Raw genomic sequence first — 20,607 nt, 5'->3', positions numbered from 1 at the left:
ACTTAAAATGTTTGCTTTCTAGAATATAGAATTCTTGTAACAATGAGAAGATTCACAGACACCCACTTGTAGCTAGGACTGTATTCAAAACTAAGATTCCTATTAGCCCTAAGAAGTAGACTCAGCTTAGGAATGAGTTCTCTCAAATATGACAAAATGGGTAAGATGCAAAACAGTTGTAAGAATGTTTGGGGGGATATTTGGTAGGGTTATCAAGGATGAGAGAGTAAAAAAAGACACCAGAGACAATGAGAGGGACATGATGTTGGAATTTAATATGACACATACCAATCGTCCTTCCTTAATTACAGAATCTAAATTTCATCCAGAAAGTAAAGTGTTTAGCTCAATTTTTTCCTTCTTGTGCTTACAGACATCTTGGAGGATTGGGCATATAACAGCATTCCAGCCAATGGTTTTATGCTGAGATCTCTGGGAAAGGTATACACATTTCATCTTGTTACTTGCCTCTCCCTCCTTCTTCCCACACAGAGAGTAGATATCACACCTAGCATCTGGGCAACATTTTTACAACTATGAGGCAGTGTGCCAAAGGACATAGAGGAAGAAAACTGAAAATGAAATACCAGAAAAATTTGGAACCCTGGCAATAGTGTAAAGACAATCCTGGAGTGGCCAGGTCCGATGTTTCTTAATTAGGTGCACTGTCGGTTTCTGTTACATACAATCAAGTGCACGTGTACCTGATGCAACAATACCCAGTGACAATAAGATGGAAAAGAAGGATGATGACTTGGTGAAAAGTGAGGAGCAGAGCTGAAGTGAAATGGCAAATGACACAAATCTTACACAGATCATGCAATAGCCCTGAAACCCTAATTTCTTCTTGCAGAAAAGACAGATGTACAGAGTGTAAAGAATAAAAGTGGCACTAAGTTCAAACACAAAGAGACGCAGTGCTTCAATTGGCTGTATAAAATGTAACTCTGTCCCGTGCCGTGATTGCTAGTTTGAAAGTACATGCTTAGGCATTAAAACTGGACATTATATAGCCTACCGAGAAGAGAATGGAACAGATTTAGAATCAATTTTCTATTTCTTTTGCAATCCATTTGAAGGTGTTCCCACTGAGAACTCATGCGTCCCACTCTCATCATGGCTCTATCTGGAAGACCTGAGAAGAAAGTTAAGTAGAAACACTGGGAAGCTGGTTTCGAGTATTGCACATGCTACTTGGAAACAAAAAGCACACTACAGTAATCAAGAAGCACACAGGCAACAATCCATGGAAAGTGCTGGACTGACCAATCCGTCAAATGCACAAGTAACCATATACAGAAGTAAAGTTGATGCTTTGGGGCTGCAAATCAGTGATGAGGCAGGTGTCCCCTCAAAGTAAAAATGTGTCCCCTTTTATAGGAGAAATGTCCACATAGCACTACTTGGTTCACAGTCCAAAAGTTTCGTCCAGTCTCAAGGTTTTCTGTAGAAAAGTCTTTCACTCCATGCTCATCATGGTGGGCACCACTGTTACTGGTTCAAACTGATAAAGAAACTAAACAAGGGATTTGTGAACAGAGGCAAGAAATGAGATGGTCACGAGTAGACCACCCATCAGGGCCTGCTTGTAGCTTTCACTGTATCCAACTTTAATTTTCTTTTCTATTTCAACAAAGTAAGTGCAATATCTTCAGTATGATTCGCATAACATAAGAGCAAAATTTTAGGAACCAATATAGAACAGCAGCATGCTAATACCCTTTTGTCTTTTGGAATCAAAGCTTCATGTTTACTCCAAAATTACGGATTATCAACCTTGAGTGAGGTGCCAAAGTTTCTTGTGTTCCATGTCTTCGTATAACTCATGTCATTTGCACCCCCCCACATGCCCCCAAAGCATTTAGTAAATTTAATAAGAAATACAGCTTTGAACTCATAAGAGGTTAAAACTATAAAATGCCTGCTTATTATGGTTTTGCCTTTTTAAAAAAGTTACATCCTTCTCCCCTCCTTTCAAACAAGGCTTTCATTTCTGCTGCCCTCCGTGCATGTTTTTTCATTAGGATCATAATGTATCATTTGGTTATTTCTTCAAAAATGATATAATTGGTCTTCTCAAAATAATTTTCATCTTATTGCTAATTAAACATGATGGATTCAGGGTCCTGGTTTGCCATCTGGGCCATGTGTCTCAGAACATCTTTTTTTGTGATGATCCCAAGAAGTCTCCTGGAGTGGAAACAAAACAGAAAAAAATAAGTTAGCCTAACAGAAGGGACAGGCCAAGTTTCCTAGTTTCCCATATTATTGAGCAATACAGAGTAAGGTCCAACCAATGGCCTATGTGACAGGTACCTCTCTCGGGTCTTCTGTGCAATTCTCCTCTGTTCTACTCTCCTCACCTGGTACTCTGAGACAGGAGAGCCAGGGAAGGTCTTTGATATACAGAAGACTGATTCATAAGCCACTATATTCAAAGATATGAGTCTCTGAATGACTGGTTAAGAGCCTGTACTTGCATAGGAGGTAATAGGTGAGAAAAATGACTCCTTTCTTTCTCTCTCTTTCTTCTTTTAGTTCTTTATTTTTCTCTTCCTTCCTTCAGTTCTTTCTCTCTCTTTCTTTCTTCTTTATTTCTTTCTCTTCCTTCCTTTTTTCTTTCTTTCATCCTTGCTTCCTCCCATCCCTTGCTCTTTCTTTCTTCTTTCTTTGTTTCTTTCTCTTCCTTCCTTCCTTCCTTTCTTTCTTTCATCCTTCCTCCCTCCCTCCTTCCCCACCCCCCCCTCTGCTTATATGTTTGGAGACATAAATACAGCCTTTATTTGATATATATATATATATACACTTAGAATCAAAAAATTTTTTCATTGTTTTAGGCCACTGAGATCTTGTTGCAAGCTGTGTGTTACATAGGCTATGAAACTACAGTGATGACACAATGCTTTCGATTTAAGATTGTAATTAATTTATAAAGGGCTGTTATAACTATTGTCACAACTTGACTACACTGTGAAAAGTCCAAATACAAGATTTTTTTGTTTTGTTTTGTTTTTTAGTATAAGAAGTGAAGTTAGACATGGTAGTATATTCCCATTAATACTAGCACAAAGTAAGCAGAGGCAAGAGGAGTATCATGTGTTTGGGGCTAGCCTTCCCTACATAAGGAGCACCAGGTAAGTCTAAGATATAAAATAAGACTGCATCAAAACACAAAAAACTTCTACTTTTATGTTACTGGGTGGGTAAAATACAACATAAATTTCTGAACAAATATGCACATCATTCCCTCTTACAATTTTTCATCATTTTCAACTTATACAGAGTGTCAGTTTCCAGGATCTGTGTCTGTATGTCTGTCTGTCATCTGGTTCTCTCTGTCTTTCTCTCTGTCTTTCTCTCTGTTTCTCTCTCTCTCTCTCTCTCTCTCTCTCTCTCTGTGTGTGTGTGTGTGTGTGTGTGTGTGTGTGTGTGTGTGTGTGTGTGTGTATACACGTATGTGCATACACAAATGTATATGTCAAGGTTAGAGGACATCTTATGAGTCTGCCTACATTGCTAACCACCTTTTTTTTATTTTTATGCAGCCTTTCATTGAACCGAGAGCTCATTGATTCACTTAAACTGGACTAGAGGCAGAGAGCTTGAGAAACCATCCTGTTTTCTGATCCATGTAACTCCTGTGCTGCAGTTATAGATATGCAGTACCACAGCTTTTATGATGGGGTTGGTGATACAAAGCTCACAACTGCAAGCACTTTACCTACTGCATCAGGGACACAGTTCCCAGAGTTGTTCTTGTAGGGTTATCTGAACTGTACCAACCAAGGGAGAATTATTTACAGAGACTGGAATGTAAATAGGGCTCCTTTGATGATACTGTACCCATATGAACATTTACACCAACTTAGTCCTCCGTTCTTTTATTAGACATTTAATAAAAGTCTATGGAACCAAATTGTGTTCCCTTGCTGAAGTGAATTTTGCTACAATAAGGATGTGAAATTTTCTTTGGAAAAAAAAAATCCATCACCAGGTAAGCATAAAAATAATTGTTCACTCCATCTCCAACACACTGAAAAAAGGAGGCAGGAGAGAGTGTTCTGGAAGCAAGCCACAGCAGGCTCGTCTCAGAACCATGGAGCAATAAAAATTAGAGGCCACTACACCTGGGCCTGTGTAATATGATGACATATGAAAAGTATGAAAGCACATTGCCATTTAACAGAAGCTTAATTAAGTCAACTCATGTTGTAATACCCAGTAGTTAATATGAAGAATGCTAAATGAGTCCAAAGGGTAGCCATGTTGGCTACAGATAGTGAACAAATTAGGCTATTTCTGACCACATTTGGGCCTTAAGCAATCTAGGAAATACGCTGTTAGTTTCCTCGTCTATCACATTAGGAAAGTGAGTAAATACTGTTCCCTCCCATTGTGTCACAGGAGCATCTTCAAGAGGCAGGAAAACAGGCAGAGCATCCTATAAAAGTGTCCTAGATAACAACTTGAGTAGGAGTAGAGCCAGGAAGTGTGACTATAATTCAAGCTGCATAGGGCTCCTTGATTTTGGCCGTGTGTGTGTGTGTGTGTGTGTGTGTGTGTGTGTGTGTGTGTATACGAAATCCTCCTGTCTCAGGTTCCTGTGTGTTGGGATTACCAAGCATATGCCACCACATTCAGCAATATATATAAAGACACAGCAGAAACATAGTAGTGCCCATCTGTCATCCTAGGAAATAAGCTTTGGGGAAACTAGCCTCGCTGATACATTGATCTTACACTTTAATTCAACCAGCACATCCGTGCTATTTTGTGGCAGCAATACAGGGTGAGTGATGCCAAGACAGCAACTGAGCTTGGCAGATTGGGTAGAGCACCATTGTTCTTCCCTGATACAGCTGCATTTCAATTGTCCTTCATTGTGAGTCGTTGTAAACATATATAGATAGGATTTAGGAGTCAATTCAATCTTTAACAGGATTCTAACTGTCTGTGTTGGACAGCTATGATAAAGCAATTTATGCTGAATGCTCCCCTTTCCACGTCATGTGAAATTCTAAAGCTTGTACAATGTACAGATCTGAATTAAGTGAACTTAGCGTTTTCCCCATACGTCGGTAAAATTCTCAAACAACCTGAAGGAAGCAAACATTGCAACTGTTCTTGAAATGAAATGCTAGCTCCTTCCAGGAACCCATCCACAAGTGTGATCACTGACAAAGGAAACGAAGCACTCTAAGCTTCTCACATAGGAATGAATGGGCCTGATTTTAACTAGTAACTCCTGAAAATCCTGTTTTCCAAGCAGATTTGTTTTAGCTGCTTGGAGATCAACTGCCACAGTAAGAGCCCCTGTACTCATCCAATGAGAGGTAATGACATTCTTGATGGCAATATTTTCCAATATTTGGTGAATCACCATGCTTCAGTAGAAACATCACTGAGTCCTCTCAATCTTGTCCTTGGATCTTCATACATAGCTGCTAAGAACAATAGCACCAAGGCCTGAGCCATTCCAAAGGCTTGAACGCCCCAGGTTTAAAACAAAAAAAGATAGCTCTGTGCTTGGGATTAGATATAGATTGTTCTCATTCTGCTGATACTAACTTCAAGGGTACAGACCTAGCAAAGTGATTTTATTCTAGGTGAGTCATCATCTAAAGCCAACTGGGAGTGTTCAATGAGCATCCCTCCTACATCTACTTTTCTATACCACATAAAGGCTTTACCCTTGACTTCTCTACTTTGCTATTAGTAGCAATTGGGTCAATCTTTGTTGGGAATGACCTGTCCTGGACATTACCCAGATTCTAACTGCTACTTGTCCCAATCTGTCCTCCTCCTGAACCATGACAAACAAAACTTCCTCAGATATTACAAAATGTTATCCTTCATTGAGGAACACTGCCCAAACTGAAAGGAAGGGAGGGAAGAGCTAAACTAATTAAAAGAGTGACCACATGATTAAGCAACCCCACTCCTAGTTACCTAGTCAAGAAAATTGGAAATATGTCTGCTTCACAACTATGATCAGAACTAAATCTGAGCAGATCAGTTCACAGGAACAGAGTATCCATAGCTGATCTCAGTGGTACCAAGGGCCCATTAGCTGACCATCCTCTTTATGTAAATAATATTTCAGCTTAACCAGCTCACTCCTCTTCTACAATGTATTTTTTACTTGAAAACACAGATTGTGATGACTGCCTCTGGACCACCTCCCATGGATGATGCCACTTAAGTTGGATTCTATCCATATTCCTGTGTGTGGTCCATAAGACTGAATGCCACCCACACACATGCAAGGTAAGCACTCGGCCAGAGTCATGTCCGCAAGCCTCTAAAGTTTATTCTTTTTTTTTTTGAGATAGGGTCTCAGTAAATTACCGAAGCTGATCTTGAACTCGCTTTGCAGACGAGGCAGCCTTGAACTTGCCATCCTCCTGCTTTAGCCTCCTAAGTACATGGGATTTCAGATGGAGCCACTTGTCCCAAAAGACTTTTATTTTTAACATTTTATTTTTTAGGGGTGTTGGTGCTGAGCATGGAACCCAGGGCCTTGTGCACATAATAAGTGATGTAGCACAGGCTTCTATTGTAAAACCCTTTTGGAGCTTTCCCCAGTTCTCAACCAAAATGGGTACTCAGTAAGGACACTGACTGGTCCAGGACTCCTTGGAAAAAAATGAGGCCGCTATCATTTGCAAAGTGGCAAAAGTATGTACAGACACACACACAGGCACACACACACAAACACACACAGAGACACAGACACACACACACACACACACACACACACAAACACACCTTTCATGTATCTATACATAGTCTGTGTCATGTTTAATTATCTTTAACCCAGAGATAGAATCTAATATACCCAAGGTTGGTAACAGGACCCTATAGTCTCAGTTCATAGGAGGCCGAGGCATTTGAATCACTAGAGAAACTCAGGATCAACCGGAGTAGTTTAATGAGATCAGTCTCTTTACCAGCATCATCACAACAACAGCAAAAACAACTAAAATAAAGTATTTATAGTTCTGAAAACCTCTTTATAAAGTTCTGTAACTATAAAGTCTGCAAGTTAGATTGGTTCCAGCAGCAGTGAGGAAATATAAGTTCTAGATCTGCCTTGGGTTTGAGCATAAATCATGCTCTGATCTACAACAACAAAACATCAACCCAGAAGGAGGCAAAACCAAACCCAGCAGGCTTCATTAGTGGTAGTAAATGTCCTATTTGATTTAAATGGAGTGTTTGAACTCCCAGCATCTTTGGGCAGCACTCCATAAAAATTCAGTGCATTACAAATGGCCAGATGTATGACAAAGGACCTAAAATGTAGACCAAAGCAGCTAGGGTCTTCTGCTACAGATATGCTGCTCAGACCCCTATGGAGCACCTAACAAGGATAAGGTAAATCTAATACAATATTTGTTTTCCCTTGCTAGAATTTCTGGTGGAAAATGTATCCAAATTTGATATTAGTACCTGAAGGCTTCTTAGACTCCAGCACTGTGGGTACAAAGCAACTCTGTTTTTTATGAATATTCTGAGTCCCAGGCTTAGAGATAGCCTGCAGACAATCAGGTCAAGGGACCAGGCTCAGACTCTCATCCACTAGAGCAGGGACGGCACATGGCAATGGAATGTATCAAAACCATGAGCTGGCTTGAGCCGGGTCTGCCCTGGCTGAAAGCCCAAGGAGAAGATGAAAGGCCCCACAAACAAGAATCCCTTGCCAGCACTAACGTATCAGCATCTGTATTTGTTTAAAACATGTAGAGCCAGAGAATGAGGGAGAGTTGTTTTCTCTTAGAACATTCGGAGCCAATTTCAGCACCCAGATCTTCACAGGAAAACCTCACGGGGCTCCATGAGGTGTAAGTGGGCATTGGGGGCAGAATTTCCTGCCTGAACTGGAAATTCCAATGATAACTGACATCAGACTATTTTAGAGGAAAGGAGAAACTGCCATACACTTGAGATGGCCTGGGCAATCATTGTGGTATTTATCCCATGCTGAAAACCCAAGTGCAGATAGGTATTCATTTCAGTGGTTCTCAGAGTGTTATCCCTGGGAGCTTGTTAAAAACTCACTTTCTCAGACCTTACCCAAGTCCTCAGGGATCAGAAGTTCTGGAGTGGAGAAGATAAAATGGGCTTCACCTGGGTGTACATCCTCTAATGAGGGCATTCTGATATATCTTCAAGTGTTAGAAAGTAGAGAGTACCTCAAAATTTCATGGGCAGCTGTGACTTGTCTATGGCCTCAGCTAGAATGAAGGAGAAACCTGTCCCACTAACTAGGATTTGTGAAGGTAAGTCTGCACACAGAAAGCTTGCAAAGTCTGTAGTCCTATGATTAGCTCAGCAGGAAGGAAGCCAAATGAGTAATATTCCTCACTTAAAAATAATAGTCAACATGGGGTTCTTCTACTATGACACTAGTGTGACATTTTTAAGCAGAATTTGTGGTTTGGTTGCAGGAAATGTGATATACAGTGTATAATTTTAGCAGCACCATTACCCCCTATCCACTATGCAATCATACCACCAGTTTTTCAGGTTGTAACAACCAAAATAGTCCCCAGATCCAACAGAACAGAAACACTGTTGGTGAGGACTATTAGATACTACAGTGTGTTTGTTGACTCTAGAATAGTAGACTGGGTTAAGACAGGTCAGCATCTGGTTTCTACAGAGGCCTGAACTACATTGGATATCAAAGGCTACACGACATCTCTTATCTCCAACTTCTGACCTATAGAGTACGAATGACAGATGGCCATGGGTTCTAGCACCTTTCTCTACCCATTTGTTTTTGAGGATATGGAACTTGGGCCATAACCCTGAAACTGAAGAATAGCATTATCACAGCAACCCAGGCATTGTCCTAAGCAATTTGATGTTTGCAATGTTGATTCCCTAACCTGTGACAACACAAAGCAAACGTTTCATAGACGATGCCATTAGGCTGATCAAATTCCTCAGTATACTGTTTGAGTAAAAAGGTGTCACTTTTTAAAAAAATGTACACTGCTGTTTTAGGCAACTCTGAAAATAACATAAATGTGGTATTTACTTTTGGGTAATAACATCCATGATAAAGTAGGTGAGCAAAGAAAAGTTGTCCCCAGCTAAACCCAATGCTCTCTCTCTCTCTCTCTCTCTCTCTCTCTCTCTCTCTCTCTCTCTCTCTCTCTCTCTCTCTCTCTCTCACACACACACACACACACACACACACACACACACACACGTTCCCAAGCTTCTTGTACTTTTGTTTCTCAATACAATCAACTCAGTTTAGTGGTACCATCTGTCCAGGACAAGTCCACCCCAATGGACCATGACTCCTTAAGGGCAAACACATTAAAGCTGGCCCACACTGTGCATTTTCCCTTTTGTTTTCTGGATACTCACCCACTCCGTGTCACCAGGCATTGTCGGAGCCCCAGTTTCCGGAAAATGTCCACTACTGTCTCCATGGGGGTGTGGTCTGTGACAGTGAAAGGGCTCAGGTTCAGAATGCGCCTCAGCTTCAGTGGATGTGGGCTGTTGGCAGGCAGCTCAGGGGGCTCCTCTGTGAAGTACATGATGGAATTGCTCACGATCCCCTCTTGCCTCTGTCTGGCATTTTCTAGAAGAGTGAGAAAAAATGATAAGCCACACATAAAAACCTTGCACTTTACTACCCCCCCAATTACCTTACATACAGTATCTCAGAATCTCAAAAGGGAGTTCAGAGGGCAAAAGGCACAGTCATAAAAAGTACTTTAGCCAGACATCTGTGAATCTGGCATCCCTCTCACATGCTCTGAGAACCCCTGCTGTGAAAAGAAAGTTCATCGCCAACATCTTGCAAGATGGGCCCCCACCAACGTGGCTGTATACAGATGTCCCCTGTTTTTCTCTAGACTCCAGAGTACCCCAAGTGACCAAAGCTCCTCCATCCTTACTTTTATACCATCTCACCATGGGCTGAACTTTGTGAGAACAAGAAACCTCGTTTCACTGCCCAGTAACCTTAGCACAATGTTTTTTTTTTTTTTTTTCTTTTACAAACGGGCTTACAAATGGCCTAAATGGCATTATGAATCCTAAAGGAATGAGAATCCAATAAGACTTGCCTAGGCTCACAGCCCAGAAATGCAGCTCAGTCCCAAATATGGCCCTTGGGACCGAAGAAACAACCCTAGAAAAGCTGCATCCCTCTACCTCTTCATTCTCCTCTCTTTAAAATGTGCCATTTCATAGATTTCACAAAGAAAGATAGTAAAACTGTTATGGTAGCAATTACTTCACTTCTGTCTGTAGGCACGGCCATATGATGCTGAAGAAAAGTAGGGTAACCGGAATTCATTAGAGCTACACCTTAATGTAGTGCTAGAAACCCAAGCTATTTTAAGTCACACATGAAATAAATCCATCGGTCTCAAGATATTTCTCCAAGGCCATTTTCCTTCTGTTGGAATTTTAATCTTCCTTTTAGTTCATGGGAAAAGGTTGGGGAAAATGTACATCAGGGCCTGCCTTAAAAATGAATGCCAGTTCCTATAGTACAGTTCTTAACTTTCTCAAAGACGACTACTATCACCTATATTGTTCCTTCAAAAATAAAATTCTTACTGCTTCCTCTAAGACCATTTAGTGTAATAGAGTACTCTAATGGAATACTGGCATCATCTGGGTCAGGCTGAGTCTGAAAGTGGGGCTCTGTTGTAAAGAAGAAAGGTTGGCCTGCTGGGCAAATGCCTGAACATTATATGGGTCAGATTGACTCTAGCTACATCAAATGGGATGTGATTCCGCCACAAATACCCAATATCACTGATGTATAACATATTTTCAAGTGCAGATTCTGTACAATCCACACTACAGGCTACATACTGTGCTCTTGTCTCTTAATCCAGAAGGTTTCTGTCTTAAAGCTCTCAGCACAGGCCATATACAGTACATACTTATTTGCTCATTTCCACAAGCCAAATTAGTCTCTTAAAGTCCCATATAACATGATTTTCATCCACTTCAACAATCAGATTGAACATCAGGATTGGATCAAACCACAACCATTACTTGAGAACTGATCACATGGGTTTGCCAAGCCTCTCATAAAACCGCCCAGTCTAGTTGTTGAAATAAACAGAAAACGCATGTATTCTCACAGTCTCCTGATACTGTTTGAAACCCCAATAATAACTGCTATGAACTCAATGAAATAATCTTGCTCACCAGTATATCCCTTGTGCCAAGACCATGTCTAAGCATGCAATAGGCACATAACATTTTGTTAAAGATTTGTTTTCATTTGGATTGTGTGTGTGTGTGTGTGTGTGTGTGTGTGTGTGTGTGTGTGTGTGTGTGTGTGTGTATGTGTGATATTGGTGATAGGAATGGAACTTAGATCCTCTGGAAGAACAGCAAATGTTCTTAGCTGCTAAACCATTTTTTTCAGCCTCAACACAAAACATTGTTGCCATATGCATGTGTGTGCGCATGAGTGGATAAGATCTACTAAATGTCAGTGTATCTGGCTGTTTGTCGTATAGAATAGAGCTTATTTCATAGAGGAAGCATTAGAAAAGAATGTCCAAGGACTATCTACCACCAGGCAAGGATTGGGAAAAGTAGCTTGAATCAGATATGAATCTGAATTCTGTTTCTTGCTACACTGGGGTAACAGTGACTGATCCTTTCAGAATGGCTCTCCTAGGTTACTTTGGAGCTAAATTATAAAGATTTATAATAAGGTTTCAAACTCTGGAGAAGGTGCTACACCTATGATTGAGCCATATCCTGAACCTCTAAACATACAGTTTTTAAGACATAAAAGGTAGGTAGGAAGAAAATTCTGTGAATGCTAACTATGATGACTTTTGTTAACAGTGGTGAGAATGAGGGTATCTTTTAATTTTTTCCATTTTTTCAATAATAAGAGCATGTATTAATTTTACCTATAGAAAGTAATAAAAATAACTTAATCTTTAAATTTTTGAGTGTTCAAGCACTTAAATGTATCTTTCAATATTTTAATGTAGAAGGCTTCATCATAATATTGTACAAGAACTAGTCCTGGTAGACACAGCTCCTTTGAAAAATGATGTATATTTTATGAGCACCTGCTAAGGCTGTTCAACCTCATATTCCACTTTCTAGTAGTAATAATGTCAGATGCAAGAGGGTAATTAATGTGGTGTTGGTAATATGCATTTCACATACTTTATAGATGAAGAAAAATTTTAAACTAGAAATAATCAAACATTTAATACACCTGTGAGTGGCTTCAGAACAATGATTCTTAACTGGGAACAGTTTTGGCCCCATTATCAGGGGAATTGAGTAATTCCTAGGGGCCCTTTTCATTGTCACAGAATAGAAATGGGGAGTGCCATTAGATTCTAATGGACAGAGAACAAGGATGCAGTTCAACGTCCTACAGTGTACAGGACATCCCCAACCAGATCCAAATGTCAGCCGTATTAACGTTACAAGCCTTTCCTTTAGAGTAATTGTTTCCAGGGAAGCTATGGTCTATTATCCAGTTGGTTAAGAATGCTTCCATAAAAGAAACACAATTAACAAGAAAGGTTATAATGGAAAATTGGAAGCAACCACTCTCAGGCTAAGTGACATGACTTAAACACTACGTAGAAGGAAAATATTATTTTATAAGATACTACCTACCAAAGCATGAAGAAATCTCATACACACTATACATTTTAACACTTAGCAGAAAGTAATTAACAGTACTATTCCACATGACCCACTCCAATAATTAAGAGTGCTTCCAGACATAAACCTCTACACTTACAGAGCCTGTCTGGCAGATCTGATACCTATCTATCTTCTCATTCTATCCTGAACGTAGATCCCTTTATGCAAGCAAGCATCGTCCATATGCTGGAGAATCATTATTAAGTCATCCACTAGATGAAAAACCAAAACAAGAAAATAATGAGAGTTCCCTTAACTCTTCTCTATTATGCTTTAACTTTCCATTCCTTTAATCATCTCTGTGGCTTCCCACTGAGTCCTCTTGGAACCTGTACTTGCTTAATTGCAGAAGCCAGTACTTGGAGAGCCTGAGCCCTGCTGAGTACAGAAGGATCTTCATATTTGCAAAGAGTAATGAGAGGGAAAAGTCCCCTTGCTAAACAAGGATTGCAGAGACCAAATGACTAATAACTCTGATTCCCGCCAGGTGGCGCTAACCATCACCCTCTAATATAAAGACCAGGGCAGTTCTGTGGTATTCCAGAGATGAGTTAGGAATGACAAAACATAATAACACATATGTGTGACAATACTATTATGAAATCCATTACTTTGCTTACTTAACAAAGTTTTTTTTTAAGTTTTAGAAAAAAAGAACAGAACATAAATTGTCAGCAAATCCTTGTTTTTCTCATTTCTCTCTCTTTTTTTTTAACATTCCTTGCAGTAGCCCTTAAAAGGGAACTTGGCATGGGAGAGTTTTAGCAAACTTTAATGCCCTATCTCAATATTCATGCAAGAGCATATAATTTCTCAAATACGGGTCTTAAATCTCACCACCAGAAAGTGGTGATCCTGTCGTTTCCATAGCTTAGAAGAACAGCTTATCTGACTCCTTGGAGTAAAACACCCCTCACCATTTCTGCAAGCCACGTAAAAAGCAGCTTCTGCACTATGATGGGCCTAACCAAAAGCACAGAAATATGATTTACATGGCATGGTGCCTCTTCAGATATTCCAAACATAGCTTCTGAGAGGGTGCACACTTGTAGAGCTTCAAATTCTTCTCCAACGAGTTGATGCCAATTACCACTTCCCACTTGATTACAGTAATAGATTTAAACCAAATTAGTAAGCTGTATCTTAGCAGGTGTGCCTGGAGCAGCACAATGGATAATAGATTCTGTGACATTTATTACTTCAATTTCTAAACTAAACCTTTTCGGAAAAGATTTTGGGGGGATTGCATGCATTTTAAAGGCTGCTGTTTCCATTATTATCAAACAAACCCAACTCTACTTAAACAACTTTTTAACAATCTCATTATTCATAAGGCAATATTTACCCCTCAAGGCACCTCCCTATTCCAAGACAGGACCTATATAAAGAGAAACATCTCTGAGTGCTCACACAAGAATTTGCCATGGTAGCTAAAATGTAAGCTGAGACTTTCTTTTCAGTGTGAGCTAACCATTAAAGTTAGAAGGCAGTGCTTATCTACACTAACATTTGGAAAGCTTTAGAGGAAGATATCTTAAATGTATTTTAAGATGTTTAATATGGGAAAGGGAGTTTTAAAAATAGAAAAAGGAAGTGCCTGGCAAATAAGAACAAAGGGCCGGAGGATAAACAGGAGCCTGGTGAAGATGTGTTAACAGTGAGGTAATCAGCAGTCATTCAGGAGGAAGACAGTCCTATTGTTATTCTGCAAGAACGCTCTGGAAGATGTAGTGGAACATAACACTATCCTATGGGCATAAAAGTTGTGCCAGAGACTTGCCTCCCATATGATGTAGGAGTGTTTCACAGATCATGAAAGAGGACCACTGATGGGCAGGGCCTGATGTTTGCCATGCATGGGAAGATGGGCTACAACTGCACTTGTACCTGCTACATCTTGAGGTCCACAGGCTTTGTTCCTCTGAAGCACATTATTTCTCCTTGCCTGGAGCTCTCTCTACAACTTTTACCCAAGTCTACCCCGGGCTTTCCTTCCACTGCCACCAGCCCTGGCAAAATGGATCCATAGATCGGCTTCCTTAAACAGCCTGTCATTGGAACATCCTACCTGTATATCATTCCCTTCTCTGCTATCCAAAGAAAACTGTGTAACAGCAGCAGCAACGATAGCATTAGTATATATCCTAACAAGATATAATAGAGTTCCATTAGCTGCCTGTAACACAGTCACCAATTTCTAACCAGAAATATCTACCTTAGGGTTTGAGTTTAAATCTTATCTCTTTACAATGTGAGTTGGTAGCAGAAGCATTGGGAAGCTCAGAAATATGGAGTCTCAAAACCCAGTGGGACAGTTAAATAAGAACCAGTCTTGCCATTTAATATTTACTACAACAGACCAGATCCTAGATGATAACTCTGCTAAAATCAAAGCTTGGAAACCTCTGGTTTTTAATGTTTTATCATAGATTTTGTTTTTGAGAATTTCATACATGAGTGCACTGTATTTATATCATTTCCACACCTCCTTCTCCCCTTCCAACTTTTCTTGTTTCCTCCCATATCCTCTAAATTTCATGTTCTCTTCTTCTATAGCTATTATACATATGCATATATGCACTAAGCACATACAACCTATTGAATCTAAATTAGGGTTGCTTATATGTGTACAGGTTGAGACCTGACCGATTAGACTTGACATGCTGGGGGGCCTGTCAAGGAAGTGCTCGACTTAAGGAACTTCCTGAAACTCATGTGTTGATTCTAGGGCTACCATTAGTCTCTGAGGAAAGCATGAAAGCCTCCCTGTCCTTACTCACTTATAGCCAAGATTAGCTCCCGCCTCTGGGCAAAGCCAATGAGGCGCTCTGAATCTCTGGAGACTACCACAGGAAAACCATTGTAGTCTGTCTCCTTGATGAGAGTCTCCACATCCTCCACAGTCATGCTGTCCTGGGTTAGTACGGACAAAGGTGGTTCTCCCCTCCTGGGCCGCATCACATCAGTGGCCAGGGTACGGTGAGTGAACTCATCCTTCACATCAAGAAATGGGTACCCATTCAGATGGATATGGGCTTCATAAATCCCTTCTTTCCCAAAGGCATCAGCCACCCACTTGCTGGTGACAGCGGCTGCCATCAGGGGTACAATATACTCCAGACCTCCAGTCAGTTCAAACATGATGACCACCAGAGACACTGTCATCCTAGTCACTCCACCTACAACAGAAAAGAACAGTGAGATTTAAAAGCCCAGTCCCAGTCCCCATAAATGTGTGATATGTGCCAACAGCTTACAGATCATAATTTCATCCCAAGCAAACTTCTCTAAGGGGACCTTTCCGTCCTTCTCATACTTGTTCCAAAGAGCCAGTCCCACATAATGACTGGGCTCAGGCTCTGTTAAATCCAGCTTTGCATCAGGACCTAACAGGGAGCTCCACTCCAATGAAAAACATAGGTTATATATTCATGCAAATCCTGTGTCTGGCTCTTTGATGAGTGAATTTTTTACCAGACTATCCAGACTTCTGAAAGTGCAAGCAACTCAGAAGCCAAAGAGTTTTAGAAATTTTTAAGAATAGTAAATTGGTCAGGAATCTAACTTTTCCTATGTATTCTAAGGCAATTCCAACAAAATCCTACTCTAATAAACTTAAACTAGGATTTCTTAAACTTAATACATAAGATGTCCATTATCAAGAAGGTCCTATGCTCACAGCTAGGACCTCTGTGTCCTCCACCCACTACGCACAAGTGGCATTTGTAGTTATGGTAAGGAAAATTATCTCAAATATCACCTGTTACAAAGCCATATTCTAGATCAATGGTTCTAGACCTTCCTAATGCGGTGACCCTTTAATGCACTTCCTCATGTTCTAGTGATTACCAAGCACAACATTATTGTATTGCTACTTTATAACTGTAATTTTGCTTTTGTTATAAATTGTCATATAAATATCTGTGTTTGCCCATGGTCTTAGGTGACCCTGTGGTTGCGATCCACAGGTTGAGAACCAGTGTTCTAGATGGTACATCTGTAAGATCAGCCTGGGATTTTGAATTACTGGACAAAGGAGAACCTTCTAACACATGTGAACATGTGTGTGTGTGTCGAATAAGACATGAGCTACCAAAAAGTAGGAATTTACTTGTTACCAGCGCATACGCATAGCCTATCTCTATCCCAAGCAAAGCCAATGACCAAATTCCTCTCTTTCTCCTTGTCTGACCTCTAAGGTAGATCGGCAGTCTTCCCTTCTCCTTCCCCACCTATGGCTGTACCTAGACAGGCTGCAGCTCCCACCATCGCATAAAGCCCTGGTGTCACACAGTCTGCTCCAGGCCTGCACCAGTTCCTGAAGATGATCCAGTCATGGTGATGGTAGGCCAACTGTTCCACACCAATTCCAACCATCCGGCCTGCCATGGCTCCTACAGCCATACTGGGGATGAAGAGACCTGAGGGAATCTCAAAGGAGCACACAGAGAAAAGGAAGCCTGAGAAAAGAAAACCCAGTTCACCCAGTCCCAGGCAGAGTGAGAGTCTCCCACCCCCACAACATTTGCATTTGGCTTAGGCCCTCAAGAGGGAGACAGGGCTCATCAAAACAAGGAAGCTGGGGAAAGGTGAGACAAACGATTTGACCCACACAGTCTCTTAAGTGGTGGAGTCCACTGCAACTCAAAAAGAACAGTTTGACACTTTCATTTCCTCTCCTTCAAAGGCCAGCCCCTCTGCCTGCTGTGCATTAAAGAATAAACCTCACTGCAGATAACACTCCAAGCCAGCATCTGCCACCTGAGCCTCTCACCACTTTCTCACCCTCCCCCAAGCTGTGTCAGTCACACTGGCTTTGAAAATTAAATGTCAAAGCCACAGCATGAGAAGGGATGAGAAGGGCCTCCCTTTGCTCCCAGGTAAAATAAACTGAGTGCACTGCATCACCTAACTGTCCTGGATCCTCCAAAAGCTTTTCAAAGACCCAGTGCTCTTTTTCAAAGGGTGATGGCTGGACACCTATCAAGGGGAGAGGAGAAAAGTACCCCTTTCCTGACTTAACTCATTTTCCAAGAAGCTTTCAGAATATTTTCCAGCCATCTCAGGGGCAGCAAGAAAGCCGACTGTGTGACCTAATGGGTGTTGGTAGTGGTGAGTTTCCTATGTTCATGAATGAAAACTTATTTTTGCTTTAGCTGGTGATACGTATGCTTCCGAACTCCCTGACTCCCAAGTTCACTGGGAATCCACAAGCCTGTGGATCTCACAGCAGCTGCTCTTCTCACCACCCCAGCAGCCATCAATCTGAGGACCAACTTAACTTCACTGAGGCAAAGGAGGCAGCCTCTTGTGCAATTTCTAGAGTTCCGAATGATCTTTGAGAAACTGGCTCTTTCTGAATTTCCCTTACTCCGTGGTTATTGAGTCCCCCTTAACTTCAAAGTAGGCCTTTCTTAATAAACACTAAAGGATCCTGGTAGCATCTAGATGAGGGGAAGGTGAAGAATAACTATTAATACAGTATCTTTGGGGGAATGAAAATAGTCTAATCTAAATAAGCAATTGCTACCCTGTATTCATGGATGTAGATAAGCACAATGAACTCTATACTTTAAAATGATAAACTTGGCATGGCCCTAACATCTATAATCTCAGCATTAGAGAGGAAGAGGCTGATCTAAACAGTGAGGCACCATCTCAAGGAGAAAAAGAAAGCAATAATTCCTCCATACCCTGGGAGAAATATATATCTGAGTTGGGTTAAAATAGTACTTCAAACCAAAATGAAAGAACCTGTCTTTTCTCAAAAAATGAAAGCAGGCACTATTATCCACTGCTCTCAAGAACACACAAAAAAAGATACATGCAAACAGCCCATGCCATGAACTTACTTAATTTCAGACAGGAGAACAATAACTCTGTGTCCTTATGATGCTGATATAGTATTCATGTTGCCTGGTACAGATTCTCTGAATGATGGCAGCTTTGCCTGTGTCTCCTCAGAGCCACGTACCCTTCAAGGGCAGCATTTTGTTTTGGGCTCTGTACCCAAAGACCTTGTATCCTTGCTCAAGATACAGATGACTCTCTACCTGCTATCACCCACTTAGTAGCTAAACCTATACTTGTCTAAAACAATGAAATGACTTGATATCCAGCCTTGTATCTCATAAATATCCCACAAGTCATCTATAACTTCTACAACAAGAAAATGGAAATAGCCAGGTGTCTTTAATTGCAGTTCTTGTGAGGCATGAGGTCTCTATATGAGTTTTAGGCTAGTCTGGTCTATATAGCAATTTCTGCTTACACAGAATTACACTGTGAGACTCTGTGTATTTAAAAAAAACATTAATATTAAAAAATGAAAATATAATTTCTACTTCATACGCTTGCTATCCAGAGAATTGTTTCCAATCAATTAAAAGAAAACAAAGCTCATGAGTACACCGAAGAAAGGTCAGCAAATCTCTTTTTCTAATCAAAACTTTATCTGGAGAATAACATGCTGTACCCACAAAAAACATGCCCACTCCCCATTCTTTCTGCTTCACTTACCTTCATGCCAAACGTAAATATAGTAATGACTATTTTGAAGATCAGTGCCAAGGCCAGCTGCCACATGGCTGTGTAAACTCCAACCCCAGCTGGCCGGTCCGGAATGTCATCCACAGGTCGAGTCATGTTGGGGTCATTGATGTAGTCACAGAGCTGAGAAGACTCAAGAGCCCCACAATCATTGAAAAGCTCAGATATGAGCTCACTGGTGCTCTGGCGAGTATAAGGATTGGGATAGGCAATGATGGCGGTGATGGCTGTCACCACAATGACCTCCAACACTGGATACTTCCCCAGCCTGGTGGTTTTCCGCCTCCTACACCAGGCGATGTTGCAGCGTGTGAAGAGGGTTCCCCACAAACCCCCAAAGACTCCGAGCAGGATGAAAGGGAAGAGTTCAGCCATGTACCAAGGTGTATGATACTCTACATAAAAGAGAACCAGGCGACTATTTCCAAAGGGGTTGATGGAGCGCAGTGTGAAGGCAGCCACCAGGGCTGCAAAAAATGACCTCCACAAGGTTTTCAAGGGAAAGTAGTAACTGACCTGGGACAAACAGATAGAAAATCACAGAATGAGCAGAGAAAGGGGCTGCTCAGAGCCTTTCTCTTGGGTTAGCAGCTAACTGCTTGCACTTGGAATAAAAGACACAGTCTAATACGAAAAGTATATTCCACTCGTGCTATGAGTATCAGTTCAGTTGTGACCAAAAAGATACTTAAGAAAATTAATGTCTAAACATAAGCTTGTAAATTCCTGGTACAACTTGGTGGTACATTGTTTATCTAGTGACTGCTTAAGATTCTGGGTCCACTCTCTAGTACTATAAAACTTAATGGAACAAAAGTTAGACATATCTCATCAAAATAGGTTTGTGCTGTGTTTTGAAGAGAAATAAAAGGCTTGGGTATAGCTCAGAGGTATAGCACAGGTTGAGTATGCTCCAAGTCCTGAGCATAAATGAGAAAAATCGATATATGTACTCATAATACTGTTCATGTCACAGAAGTTCTCACAAACACAATCATTCCTAATGTATGAACAACAGAATGGATGGAGAGCTAGAAAATTCTGGCTTACAAGTCAACTCTGACCCAGAAAATATATTTGTATGGCAACAGAGATTTTATATTTAAGAATACTTAGGGTAACAAAAGTAACTACTTATAGCCTGAAATATCCATTCCAAAAACAGCATTGTGTTATACGTAAGAACTAAATGAAGGCGAAATTTCAAAACCCATAAAGTTTTCAGCCACATAGCCACGCCTACTTATGGCTACCGCTGCAAGAACAGTCAAAGGACTGTGGCAAAATGTGTAGCTCATGAAACCTACATAGTTAACTATCTTGATCTTTTCAGAAAAAAGTAATCTTAACCCTTGTTATGATCCCTTAAGTTTCACAACTAAG

At 40.7% G+C, this 20,607-nt stretch overlaps 1 protein-coding gene across 3 annotated transcripts in view; it reads right to left on the bottom strand.

Moving 5' to 3' along the window:
• Window positions 1-251: 251 nt before the first annotated feature.
• The window catches only part of CLCN4 (chloride voltage-gated channel 4), a 62,264-nt gene continuing 41,908 nt past the window's right edge, over window positions 252-20,607 (bottom strand). For all 3 annotated transcript variants that reach the window (XM_080909988.1, XM_080909990.1, XM_080909989.1), the window contains exons 9-13: window positions 19,195-19,740; window positions 16,920-17,106; window positions 15,456-15,854; window positions 9,385-9,601; window positions 252-2,190 (exon numbers count right to left, since the gene is read on the bottom strand). In XM_080909988.1, coding sequence (XP_080766114.1) covers window positions 2,100-2,190; window positions 9,385-9,601; window positions 15,456-15,854; window positions 16,920-17,106; window positions 19,195-19,740 — 1,440 coding nt within the window. In that variant the 3' untranslated portion in view covers window positions 252-2,099. The remainder of the gene's footprint in view (window positions 2,191-9,384; window positions 9,602-15,455; window positions 15,855-16,919; window positions 17,107-19,194; window positions 19,741-20,607) is intronic.

The sequence above is a fragment of the Micromys minutus genome (genome assembly GCF_963924665.1).
Source record: "Micromys minutus genome assembly, chromosome: X".
In the NCBI taxonomy this organism is placed as follows: domain Eukaryota; kingdom Metazoa; phylum Chordata; class Mammalia; order Rodentia; family Muridae; genus Micromys; species Micromys minutus.
Note: the sequence above shows the minus strand (reverse complement) of the source record. Positions and strands in the feature narration are given on the sequence as shown.